The sequence below is a fragment of the Podarcis bocagei genome (assembly GCF_964188305.1).
Source record: "Podarcis bocagei genome assembly, chromosome: 5".
Lineage (NCBI taxonomy): Eukaryota > Metazoa > Chordata > Lepidosauria > Squamata > Lacertidae > Podarcis > Podarcis bocagei.
In genome coordinates, this window is record NC_138129.1 from 66,148,686 (window position 1) to 66,162,664 (window position 13,979).

Below are 13,979 nucleotides of genomic sequence, written 5' to 3' on the forward strand. Positions count from 1 at the left end.
ATTTGTACTACAGTGTACATGTATCTATTTATGCTATTGACTTGTATGGCATTACCTCACTTGTCTCCTATTCACGTTTCCATTTAGGACCAGGCATAAACTGATGCATAATTCTGCTTCCAGGCGTTTCCCACATTACTTTGGGAATGGGAGAACAAAAAATAAGTGTTACAGCAAGTCCTTAAAAGAGGAAATAATACAATGTAGTCTAAAGCTTTATCACTGGAATGTCAACTCCTTGACCTGTATTTCTATTTTTAAAAAGTGGGAAAATAAGGTAACATCCAAGTGCCATTCATTCTGAATGCCAATCTGTCAAAGAAAACTTGCTCTGATAACCGGTGAAGGCTGATAGAAGTTACATGTTAATAACCATATTGGGTGGGTAACCTGTGGCCCTCTAAATGCTGTTGCACTCTCATCAACTCCCAGCAGTATGGCTGGGGGTTAGGATGATGGAAATTGTAGTCCAGCATCATGTGGAGAGTCACAGGTTAGCCATGCCTGACCTACATTATTTGTTTGAATTTTATAAATTTAACACAAGTAGCATATGAAAATGACATTTTTCCACGGGTGTTTTACAGTGAAAATTGCTATTTAGAATAACTTCTTAGAATTTATGGATATGTAACTTTCTAAATAACTGTGAGGTATTTTCTCAATATAGTGAAGTATATAAAGAATGTCTCCCAGCCTTTTTTTTCCTAGAAAAAATGTACCCTCAGAAGATATGAAGCGCTCTGTCTTTAGATAGCGCCACTGATGAGTATGTGCTAGAAGTCTCGGTTAATTGTTGTGGTTATTTGTGACTATACAAAGCAATTCAAAAGCAATCCATTTATGCTGAGGTCTCAAAAGTAAATTGAAACTGTTTTGGCGTTCCTAAGGGCCAAACTAGATGATGCATTAAATGTGATTGTAGTTTCATACTTTCCCAAGTTTTGTTTTTTAAAAAAATAGCTATATGATGGGGAACTAGCCTAGGAATGCAGAGAGGAGAGCCATAACATTTTCCCCAAACTGCGTGCACACAAAACACACAGCTGTTAAGGGTGGAAACTGCTTCTTTTCTCTGTCAAACAGCTTGGGGGGTCTCCAATGCCTTTATTTAGACATGCAAATATGATTGTTTTTTAACATCTATTTTGGCCCCTTAGCGAGCTTGTGAAAAATGCATTAATAAAAAAGCAAGTGACTCAAAACCTGGATGTAGAAATAAGTGTGGCTCAGATGTAGACTCACTGTATACTGATGCAGGATTCCTGAAGCTGGTGCATCCTGAGCAAAGTTGTCTGCAAAACAGTCGTTTTTTGGCGTTTCCCCGAGAATCAAAATGCATTCTGGTCTAGGTCAAAGCTGACCTTCAATCCTGTATAGACCATGACCTCAAGTTAAGACAGCAGTTATGATACAATCTCCTGAAACACATGGTAGCTGCTAATCCAGCACCATTCCACACAGGTGCTGTGAGAGGGAGGTCCTGGCGTATGCAGCTTGTCACCTCTTGGGCAACGTAAAAGGGTAGCCATCACTGATCAACTTTTAGCCAGGTAGATGGTATGTGGAGATACTACCGTTTAACAAATAGGGCCTCCACATTTGTGCTGTGAGCTTGGAGGCAGCACCATGAACTGAGCAATCTGCTCACAAACGAGCATTTTGTATATCGGGGAATGCTTTGGAGGAATCTTTTACTTCATAGGTCTGCTGAGGATATTTCCTTGGCTCCCACATTCTGTGCCAAAAGGTATCTTTTGTACCCATTTTTGAAGCTGTCGTCTTGAGTAGAATCCTGCTGAGGAAAAAGAGCTCACTCTCCTTGACTAGTCTCAAAAGGAAAGACTCAAGTGTCAATAGAGTGTACTGCTCAGCTGATTTCATCTTGATGAATATAAGGCTCACCCCATAAAGTTAGAAAACAACAAAGATGCACTGAAAATTGAGGATTTTATTGAAAAATTGACCAATAAAATGTCCTTGTGAAAGTGATACACTGTAACATCCTTTTTCTTTAGCCTTCCTCTAATAAGGAGGAAGTGTCCACACATGGTAGAATATAGATTTCTGAAAATGTCCATATGTTCAGTCTCAAAAGCAAACAGCATCTTTTGGTCTTTATTCTAAGTGGTACAACCAAAAACACTATTAGTGAAAGTGAGTTTAGATTAGACAAAGAACACATGAAATATACAAAAAAAAAATGACATTAGGTTTTCACAATTATAAACTGTCAAAAGAAAAATTGCAGCATTATAGGAAGTTTGTTAATAAAGTTTAAATAATTAACTTTTAATGAATCAAAATCAACAAGTATATATTTAAAAAAATGAACTTTTTGAATATATTATGCTTCAACTTAAGGTAGGTTTCCAGCACAGATTTATATCCACAGTTGTACTATCTGATAACAATTGCTAGGTATCCATCAATTGCAGTTTAAAAATTAAATAAGGAGACAAACATCAGCTGCTTGGAAAGAAAGATTATTCCCTTTGCCACAAGTTAAAGCAATAATTTGGAAGACCAGTAAAACTGAGTTTGGTTAAGGAAGAGCTCAGGGGTTTCTTTTTAAAAGGATTCCATATTTATGCCTACCAATACACTTTGCTTGGTTTCTAAGAGGACATACGGTATTTCAGAGAAGTTTCAAAAGCCTCAAAGAAAAGTCAAGATCATGTATACTTTTGCATCAGTCTAAAATATTCAGAATGCTACTTCCTTTACACTCTTGCTTCCCACAGATGTTATATCCAACAATGACCTATAAGCATGCAAGAGGCACTTAACCTATAATCTGGCCTCTTTCTGGTTCTTCTATTGCGATACTTTAGTACAGTTTGCATGAATGCTGTTTCACAATGCACCCCCCACCCTGCTTTCCCAATACCCTTGTGAGATAAAAAAATCCTTGAGAAAGATTCAAATGTTCTCCAGGACACAGTAATAATGCCCAACTGAAGTTCCTAGCAGTGACACTGCTATATCAGAAAATATAAGTGCTTAACTACTAAGTGCTAAATAATTTTGATTCATTTATGTCTACTCTTCTTTAATAACCAAGTATCAAAATCTCAGATCCAAGACTTCCTAATCCAGCGGTAAACTCTTGGGAATATTACTGCGGGCATGGAGCTCCCTTTACAGAGGTGTTTTTTCCCCCAGAGTCAATGTACAACATTCCTATTGCATGGGTGGCTAAACTACCTGAATTGACATACCAGGAGCTTGATGCATACCAGAGATCTGCTTGTATATGCATCTGCTTGCAGACGCTTTGCCAGCAACAACGGGTGCTGCTTTTTCCTGAAAATCCACTACTGGAACAAAACTAAACTCCCTTTATGTAGCTACAATTTTTTTTAATGGGATGAAATACAACATAAACTGAAATCTTTAAAGTAGGGGTGTAACAGAGTAACATTGCTCCGAAATCACTTCTGTCCTCCAAAATGGTGCAGCACCTCCACCTGGTTTAAGCCCTTCTTCACAGAAGGACACAAGGTTGTGACTTGAATAGCACAGTTCATTGTTCTTTGTTACCGTGAAAGGAGACCCACTTGCTAGACATTAGTCTGACAGTTCATGGGCTAACATTTATTTTTGTAGAACTCGATGAAAAACAACTTTGGCATTATTTATCCAGTAATTTTACATACGTAGGAGATGACCAATTGCATATTTCCACAGTTTAGTGGCCATCACCTATCAAGCCCATACCACACACCATTCATTGGTGTGAGAACAGCATTGTAAATATCATTTTAAGCATCTCAGTTGTTTTATGAAATACTCCCAGGATAGGTAACATGAAGTGTCAAGCACCTTCAAATCCAATGTCTCCTACAGAAATTATCTGGCAGGGGAAACACCATGATTTTTTTAATATAAAAAAAAATATTGACAAAACAGCTCTGTCTTCAAAGTTCATTTTCCATTTACAGGCAGACAGTATCCTCTGACAGTGGATACTGGTAGTGAAATGGAACTTTCCACAATATGGCAGCTACAATGATATACTAAGCCAGCAGAACTGTCAGTCTTCACTGTCAACATCACTCAGGATTGAAGCTTTAAACAAATTTACAGTATTTGTGGAATTGGGCCCAACATTTGGGCCCCTATTTTAGGTCATGAAGATTTTTTTTCTCGTGAGTTTCCTCTCTGCACACTGCAACAGTACAAAGCTATAGGACTTGGGAATATGCTTGAAACCTTTTTCCTGGCAAAGCTTCTGTGGCTCATGAGTCTGGTTTTACTGTGCACTGTGACTCACCTCAGCTCATTTGACATTCCAAGTTATCACCAGCACTGGGTGTGTTAACTAGCATGGTGGCTTAAGTCTGAAAGTGACTTGAGCAGTTTCCAAAAGAAGAAGAAAAAAATGACTAGACTGCACAAAGAATATACCTTTGAAAATATTTACATTTCTGTACATTTACACATCACTGGAAGCTAAAAGGCCTTGGAATACAAATGAACATAGTACTGACAATTCTGGACACATTCTTTCCAGTAGAGCAAAAAAGGATAGTTCCTCTTCAAGTTTCATACAGTGGAACCATATGAAGATTCTAATTTTTTTATTTTAAAAAAAACAACCTTCTGAATAAAAACGAACATTCTTCTTTCTGTAGCTACCCATGCTGGAAATACCTTAATTATTCTTGTACTTTCATTTTTGTACTCTCCATCCCCAATCTATTGCAACCCCTATTCACATCTAGGTTTGCACTTTGGGAAATGAAAGCATAAACCAAGATTATTGTAGTAATATATTCAATATATTCCCAAATACTACTGGATAACAAATACAAGTTTAGTAGGTTTGATGGGCAGCTTTTATGGCTCTGAGGAACCCAAAAGAATGTCAGTGATTCAACCTGTGGGCTGTTTAATAATCTCCAAGCATGCTCTCCAATGAACACAGCAAGGACATTTCCAACCAGCTTGGGTGGGGAGGGCAGAGGGGATATCTGCAGATTTATATAAGATTAGTAACAATTTACATTGGAGAAATGATAGGTTGGCGGGGGGGGGGGGGGATATGAATAGCACCACAATGAATTGCACTAAGGTGCTAAAGGAGGTACCTTATTCCCTGCAGAGTGAAGGCTCTAATTCTGAAACGTATTGCAGTAAATGAATGCAACTGTTTAAATGCTTACCATTTGGTTCATTCGTCTGCAGAAAATCAATTCCTTCTACTATATGCTCAATTTACTGAACAAATATTACAGAATTTACAATATATGAAAACAAAGCTCCAAGGAAGGTTATAAGAGCAGCTTAAGTAAGATGGGTATTTTAAAGGGCTAATAGCCAGGTAAGACATTTTAGTTCTTTATGCTAATGGTCCAAGGGTGCTTTTATTACCGAGAAACGTAAAAAAATTAAGAACAAATTACAGTCCTTATAGCTGTTATGTAAGTTTTCGGGGGGGGGGCAGGGGGAACTTACTAAGGTGCCAGGCTATCATGCTTGCAGGTCTGGATGTATAAATGCATGTGACACAGCAGGAGACCAGCTTTCGTTTAGACACTAGGTGGATGCTTGCTATATGGTACAACTGACTGAGATTCACGGTGTGTTCCCTTTCTGGATTCATTTTAGCGAGTTCTGTCCCTTCGTACTTCACCCACTTTTAGACAGATGTCTGTGGGCTACCTGCATCCTCTCTCTCCCTGTCTCCTTGTGGCATGCTGGTATTTTCTTTTTATTTACTGCTAACTTTCCAGTTAAGTTAGAGATCAGGAAAGCGGCTAGGGTCCTCCTTGTAGTCATCAGGAATTGTGAAGATGGATTCATCAAACTCATCATAGCGAAACTCCTGAAAAGTCACAGTGGCTGTGATGGTTGGAAATACAGGTATATCTAGGAAGAACAGAGCAAAGGATTGGGAGGTTAGAAAAGGCACAATGCACAACGGAAAAGGGCATTTCTGTGGAAGAAAAGGATTCACCAGCCACTTGCTCAACTTCCTGGTAATCTGGCTGGAACAGCGTGTCAGAGGAGGGGTTGGGGGCAGAGTTTACAGTGGTTCTGGTCCTTTCTGGAGGGATATGTGTAAATTGTTTTTAACTTATTGTAAAGTAGCTTGAGATTGCCCTAAAGGGCAGAGTGAAAATATATTTTTAAAAATCTTCATTGTCCAACTCTGTTCACACTTCATGCAAATACTTGCACTCCTCACTGTTCTCATTTGTTAAGAAAAGAGCACAATGTTAGCCTCCAACCATGTTAAAGCACTGACAAACTCGGTGTAACTCTGTACCATCACAACACAGCAAATCCCTGGGCACTGACTGTGTGGCTTCTGTGTTTTCTATGACACCCGGTAAGCTTCTGCAGAAACTTTGGGTAGCAGGCAGACGAATTTTGTTCATGGGGGGTGACGTCTTGAAAACGGAATCATTGCTTGTGGTGTATGTTCATCCCATTTTTGGATTTTGGATAAATAGTTCTGCAGGTTTTTGTGTATTTGGGAAAACCTACTAGCCTGCTTTATCAGAGGGGACAAGGCCCTAAGATATTAAACCATGTTTGCATCTCTTGCGAAATGCTGACTGTCTCCAGCCTTACTTACTCTATTGCCGCACTTCTCATTGGCCAAAATAGTTTTGAAGTAAGACTATTAAGGAAACAAGTGATTTTCATGAGAAACTATGGGCATGCAGAAAAGGGTTAATCTCCCTTCCATATACACTGTATCTCCAAATGCTAAATGTGTTTCCTACGTTGCCTACTCAATAGGCAATAACTTCACTTTCTATTATTGTGTACTTTCCACTCAGTACACTATGAAATGGCATGCTAGTTTCACTCCAGCATCTGACTGTCCTCCTGCTAAAGCCTGAGTGACAGCCCACTGCATTTCTCACCACAAAGATTAAAAGGCTTTTCAATACAACCCATGTTCTTGGCAGACCAGACAGTCCCTTTTAATTGATGAAATACACTTCGACAGCTCACCTAACTTTACAGGAAAACCCGGTGGTAGTTTCATCTGCACAAACTCCCGCAGTTTGTTAAAGTGCTTGAAGGGTGCAATTACTTCTAAAACATTCAATAACCTGGGGGGGAAACACACACATGTAACAATTTCATCTCTTAGCAGCTTTAGGATTTACCCACACACTCCTAATCAGTGCACTGTAAGAAAAAGAGGTGTCATCTCAGCAAATCACTGCAAACTGAGCCAAGACACATGCCGAGGGAAAGATGCTATTGTTCATGGCCACTGATTCAAATCAAGTAATTATACTGAACCATTTTTGTTAGCACAATGCAGGTTAAGCAAGAGTAAGCTAAATAGTCCGGCATAACTTTGGTCCAATGCAGCTCAGAGGCAGTCACAACTGATTATTCAAACTGCAGCAAGCTTCAAATGACTTGGTAGGAGGATTTCCAGATTGTTTCTCCTTTGGGTAAAACTGAGTTTTAGCACTCATTTATTTTCTGTTAGGTGAGATTTAAATCTCAGGATTTCAATAGGTTTCGAAACTAAAACTTATTAAGAACTCCAGTAGTAAAGCGTCAAGCTTAAAACAAGCTTCCTTTTGAATCATAACAGGAAGAATCTTCCAAAATTCCAGTTTAGGAACTTTTCTTTATAGATGTCGGAAAACTTCCTATCCGGGCACACAAATAATAAAAGATCTGGAAAAGCATCAAACTTCAAAAACTAGACATTTCCAAGTCACTATATATTCCGAATATCTCTCATTAATTTTTTTCACATCATCTCCTCCACAGCATCTATGTAAGTGGCTAACTTATTCAGATCATAAGTAGAGCGAATGTACTACTATGGGTACACTGCTGAAAGGCTTCAGAACCCAACATGTTGCTTACAAGGCCTCCAGTGCACATTCTTGCAGGGGTTCATTAACTTCCATAACTTCAACCCCACCCTTACGATTCCTATTCCTTGTCCCACAATCCTCCTAGCCAAAGTTCAACCTCCTTCACCCCAGATTTTTCTTCTACTTGAAAAAGTTGCCAAAACTTGGAATGCTCTTTGGCTCTTAGATGCAGAATAAATCATACACACTTCATTTTTTTATATAGATTTGAGAACAGAATACAGAGGACTTGAGACGTCTGGATAAAATCTGAGAACTTTACATTTAAGAATACTGGAGAAACTACAAAAAAAATGGATCATTGTAGAGGTGAACCTATGGCAGGCAACATGTTTTCCCATTTATTCTATGGCAATGTATTATACTGCAGTCTTTGGAACAAGCAAAATTTTATACATATCAGCGTATTTTAGCTAAATCACATGCCCTTTCACAAACTTTTGTAGTGGACAGTTTGAGACTTACGATTCAATTCCTAGAGGAAATTCTTGGCTCATGGCTATTGTGGCTTTAAATGTTTTCTTGCTTTCTTTGCAGACCAGTTCCCTACCCAAATGAGGTGCTCTAAGTTAAAGAAAATAAAAATTAAAACCTCCCTAGAGACATAATTTATAAAAACAATAAGAAATTGGAATGCATTTCTCTTGTGCAGGAAAACAAGTTGACAGAAGTTGTTTAATGATGCCTAGAAGAGTTCAGATAGCAAAAACTGCCGAAGCAGGCAAGCTGCCCAGGGACTAACAGATTAAAGCAACTGAATAGAAGTCTGTAGAAAAGAGAAAAAGATAAATACACATACACACTTTGGCCGTATGATTTCACACAGTTAAGAATCTAGGACTAGGATCTAAAAAGCTATTCAGATGAGCCCAAGGGGAATTTGTCTTTTGACTTTGAAGAGCAAACCCTCATACCGTTTCTAAAAGGTTTTGCAAGTGTGGCATGGAACCCAATGGTCATGATAACTAGTTTAAGAGTTCTTTCCATACTGGCCATTGGACACTAAAATGGAAATAGTGTGGAAGCCTTAAAAAAGGCGGGGGGGGGGGGGAGAAAGAATAGATACCAGCATGTTACTTTCTAATTTCTGTGATCAAACAACTTCTGCTGGACCAATGTGTAAGTATGGAAGAAATTCATACTGAAACAGACTGTCTTCCTTGAGTGCAATTTTGTTTAGAAACTTAGAACTGTTCTTTAATATTTACATTTAAACTTGTACATTTGGGATTGGATCTAGAGTTATCTTTCCACAAAGAGAAGGGCTCCCTCAAATCTTGGAAGGAAGGGAGATCCAGCAAAAAGTCTCATTAGAGTTCACTCTTCCTCATGAAGCCCACAGTGCCCTGTCCTGTGGTGGGATAATGTTTGGGTGTCTCCCACTCTCCAGAGCATCTTCCCATGGGGCTGTGGGAGGGTGGGAGGAATTGGCAAAAATGCCTCCCCCACCCTCTCCAGTTGGAGACGCTGCTGGAAAGCTGGAGCTAAGCCTCTGAATAGTGTTAAGAAAGATATCACATTCCAAAATTTACAAGTAAGGACATGCTGAGGCATCCGTAAAATATCCAGAGTCATCCAAAGCTCCCCAAGTCCATCAATATTAGAGACTTGTCATCTTGTGTTTAGTCAAGCCTTCATGACCATTTCACCCCAAACCCATGAAAGTCCAAAATGAAGAGACCACTTCTGATTTGGTCAAGCATGTGTATAAAAGTAAAAACAACAAGGCATATATAATCAGTTTAAGATGTTATTAAAACAAAGACAATATCATGAGTTGAGGGTTAAACAGCAGTGTTGTCACAGTTAAAATCTAGGATGAAAAAGCCTTTGATTTGATGCCACTAATACTGACCAAATTCGAGATAGCTGCTTTAGCTCTAGTAATGACAATAAGATTATGTGCATGGAATAGGAGTTTCATTCAACAGCATTCTGACATGCACATCCCAGTCTACACACATTATCAAATCATCCTTCAAAAGCTGTTTACTATAGGGTGCTGAATGCTGCTTTTCACGAAACCATTTGGAGCTCAGGAGTAGTTTCACGGATCTCTGGATAAGTAGATCTTATCATACTACTTTTCTTCAAGATAAATCACACCAAATACAAAGGACATATCTGATTCCCATGAGAAAGGGACTGATTTTACACCATTGGAACAATGGGACCTAAACGTATTGGGGTCAGTCCATACAATCTAAAACCTGTGTGTGCAACTTTAAGCAGACATTTCTATTTTCAAATTAATAAGGCTTTACTGCAGCAATAAGAAGAATGGTTTCATATATTCATCTTTGTTCTCAATTCTATACTAAACGTTTCAAATGACTACCTATGAGGTGAGCCAAGGACAGCACCTTATGCAATAAATTTGGATGCCATGGCTGGTTTCATAGATAATTAAATTTCACAGATGTGCACTTTTAAACCCCAATAAAGGCCCGGAGCAGATGATATTTGAGTCCTTCATGCATTCTGATTGAAAAGATACTCTCATTGCAGAAATTGCTTGTATGCTTCCAATGAAAATAAACTAATATATAAAACTAAATATATTGAAACACACAATTTTAAATAAAAAAGCTTGAAGAATAGAAGGTTTCAATTCCCTGTAATTATTATTTTATTATCGTATTTATATGGCTGGCGTCTTTCTCAGGAGACAATGGAAAAGTGCGCCTTTGGGGTGAAGGCATATTTATATCTTGCCTTTTCCCCAGATCAAGACTCAAGGAAGTTTGCAGATAAAATAGGAAAAGCTAAAAACATAGAAGAGTAATGCCAAATAAAATGCACATGTAGGATTTAACCAAGGAATTACAGACACCATGGGCTTCTGCTCATGGAAGTGACCCTGATTCAGTCAAAACTCAAGCCTGGGGAAAAGAAAAGGTAACGTTCACCAGTTCTTCCTCCCCACTGAAGCCTGCAGCGCCACCTCCTAGAACAGGGGTCGGCAAACTAAGGTCCCCAAGCTGTATCAGGCCCACTTGGGTCCTAAATCTGGCCCGCTCCGCAAAGCCGTAACCCGCTGCAAAGCTGGGACTCCCGGCAATGGTGGCAGCGGCTCTTCCACTCAATCGCCTGGTTTACCTCAGCGGCATTTGATTGGCAGAGACGTCCCCGTGCTGCACTGAGGTAAACCAGGCACAGCGTTTGATTGGTAAAGCCTCCACCACTTGGCCTCTTCCTCCCATTGCCATGAATCTCAGCTTCGTGGCGGGTTCTGGCTTCATGGCGTGGCCTCTTCCTCCCGCCGGCGCCGCCCTGGTGCTCCAGTGGGCCAGAGAGCGGAGCGGACGAGCTCGCTCTGCCTACCCATGAGAAGCGATGGCGGGAGGAGGACTACTTGCCCCCCTCGCCTCTTCTTCCAGCTCCCCTGCCCCAGGTGCTGCTTCTCCGGCCCGCCACAAGGTCTGAGGGATAGTGGACCAGCCCACAGCTAGGGTCCTCCTGGGCGACATTTCACAGGGAGGAATCGGTGAAAAATAACCTCCCTCCTCCCAGTGGAGTGTCTCGTGAAAAGAACTCAATTCATGCGAAGCCCTGATCCAACACATTATGTTTTGAAAACGACATTAGGTATATACGTAGCAGCGGCTATATACACACACTGTATGTATTTAATACTCACTTTCCATTTTCAGCAGATATGTACTCCTCCCATGTAATTGTGTTTGGTGGAGGTGGAGTAAGAGACTGCCTCCTGACAGGCTGTTAAAGAAAACAAATGGGAATTATTTGTAAATCCAAGCACTTTACTACTTAGTAGGCTACCATCATCTCGTCTAAAAGAACATCTGTGTCTCATGCTTCCTCCAACATTTGCCAATCTGAAGAAGAGTAAATCCAAAATTAGAACACTACACTCCTGACAAATGAACAGCAACCAATCATTTCAACATGAAGCAGAAGTGTACACGTGTTAGCATGCCTGAAGAGCTGCGTACAAAAATATAAGCATTTCTTAAGGATTGTTGTTGTTTAGTCGTTTAGTCGTGTCTGACTCTTCGTGACCTCCATGGACCAGAGCACGCCAGGCACTCCTGTCTTTCACTGCCTCCCGCAGTTTGGTCAAACTTTTGTCTCCCCCAGATAAATCACAAGCATCAAGATAAGAGCAAACCTTGGCTATAACTCCTGGACTGTCTGGAACAAGACAAACCATGTGCCTAGGTTTGGCTGTAACGCTAAGCCAGACCATGGCTTAAGCTCTAGCTGGTGTGGCAGCCAGAGGACTGGGAGTGGACTGAAGTGGTCACGATTTCTGCTGTGAGTACCTGCACACTTGCACATTCACACTCAGCAATGGCTTGGCTTAGCATTACATGTGAACTAGGCTAGTAAAAGGCCATCTGTTGTTAAATGTTCAATTTAAATATAACTTTTAACTGTACCTCAAAATTTTGTTCCATCAAGTTTCCACCTTTACTCAAGCTTTCCATAATAGCCTTGTTTCGAAGAATATCTTCCTCACTGAGATGTTCCCGTCTTTTCCTTGATTCTAAGACAAGTCCATTAACCAGGTAGAAGTCTGCCAAAAAGTTTCCTACCCTTTCCTGCAAACACACAAAGATAAAACACATGAAGTATTTGAGCCAAAATGCAAAACTTCTACTGAAACTCATTCAGTCTTTTCATTTATTGCCTACCTGCCAACTGCTTATGTTCTTGCCCCTAATGTCTCATTTTTATATATTTCACTCGCTTTTCTTATAACCCTAACTTTTAACATCCTCCCTTCTCCCAATCTAGATGACTGGGAAAGCAAAACTGACAGCCTATATTTTTGTCCCACGTTTCACCTGCCTTACAGGCATCTTCCCTGGGGCACACTAGCACAAGATGGATGTCTTAAAATAGTTATTAAAAAGTCTTACTGTTTTATCTTCTCGAAAAAGCCATCCTGTTTGGGCACGTGTGAAGGTGATTGATTTGGTTGATAATGTTGCTGAATAAATATCGCTGCTCATCAAAATGTCAACTTCCTCCTCTGTTTCCATCTCAGATTCCTGAAAAAAAGCAAGAATATTAATTGTGGTTTGGGTTTGCTTTGTGGGTTGTTTTTTTTTAAAAAAACCCCAAATTATTTAAACAGATTTGTTATCCTCTCCCTGTCCAATTTCTGCCTGAAATAAATAGAAGCCTTCCAGTAATAATTCCATTAGGTAGCAGTCTTAACCACTGCAAGTATGAGTACACTATATCTCCCATTGATATACATTCTCAGGTACACGATTACTCTCCATTTAATTTCAGCTTCTTTCTAAAGCTACGCGTTCACATGTTGCCTTTGGAAACATTCAGCGTAAATTAGTCTTCTGCAGTCTTCTGATTTCTCAGACCCTAGATGTGCATCGTATTACTGTCACTGCTACGTAAGTAATAATATATTTTGGGAGGACATTAGCAATCTATAAGGGAAAAGAGTTTAATATTGTTTGCAGCAGAACTGTTAAGCAACAAGGTATCCTGCAAAGGTATCCTGCATGTCTGATACCGGAATGACAATATCTTGCAACTACCTTGTACATTTTTAAAACAAGTCATTTATTTGGGGCACAAAACAGCAAGAAACATATTTTGCTTTGTTTTTGAGTAGCATTGTGAAATATTTTACTAGCAGTGCTGCAGCTTACCTCGTGATGTATTCGCTGGTAAACTTTTTGTTCGTTGTCTAAAACTACAAAGGATTCAGAGGGTGCAGCATCACCGTTGAAAATGAAGCTCAAGTCCCCTCGTTGGCACTTCATGTCAGTAAAATCTATGAGTGTTGTGTCAAGCCTGGCGGAGGGGGGAACATTCCAATACTTCAGCAGATCCAGAATATTACTTCACAAAATTGTACAAGTCAAGGAACCAGTGAGATTTCATTATTTTTTTTAGAAGCAAGATTTGAAACAGAGATCAGCCCTGTTTGGGTGTGCTATCTGTGTGCAAAGGCAACGTACAAGCAGGGATGAGTGTGCTAAGATCTGCCCCCTGAATCACTCTGCCCATCACCCTCCAAAAGAAGAGGGTGAGGTATGAAGAAGGGAGCCTCCTCTACTCATGGAGTAGACTTACTACTCATGGAGTAATTTAGAACCCTGCACAACTGGGGTCGCC

The 13,979-nt window shown here is 39.9% G+C and overlaps 1 protein-coding gene across 1 annotated transcript in view; it reads right to left on the reverse strand.

The window, feature by feature from the left end:
• Positions 1 to 1,931: 1,931 nt before the first annotated feature.
• The window catches only part of ANKRD13C (ankyrin repeat domain 13C), a 31,857-nt gene continuing 19,809 nt past the window's right edge, over positions 1,932 to 13,979 (reverse strand). Inside the window, exons 7-13 of the mRNA XM_081193814.1 lie at positions 13,511 to 13,655; positions 12,752 to 12,883; positions 12,269 to 12,430; positions 11,506 to 11,585; positions 8,331 to 8,429; positions 6,973 to 7,073; positions 1,932 to 5,874 (exon numbers count right to left, since the gene is read on the reverse strand). Coding sequence (XP_081049940.1) covers positions 5,744 to 5,874; positions 6,973 to 7,073; positions 8,331 to 8,429; positions 11,506 to 11,585; positions 12,269 to 12,430; positions 12,752 to 12,883; positions 13,511 to 13,655 — 850 coding nt within the window. The 3' untranslated portion in view covers positions 1,932 to 5,743. The remainder of the gene's footprint in view (positions 5,875 to 6,972; positions 7,074 to 8,330; positions 8,430 to 11,505; positions 11,586 to 12,268; positions 12,431 to 12,751; positions 12,884 to 13,510; positions 13,656 to 13,979) is intronic.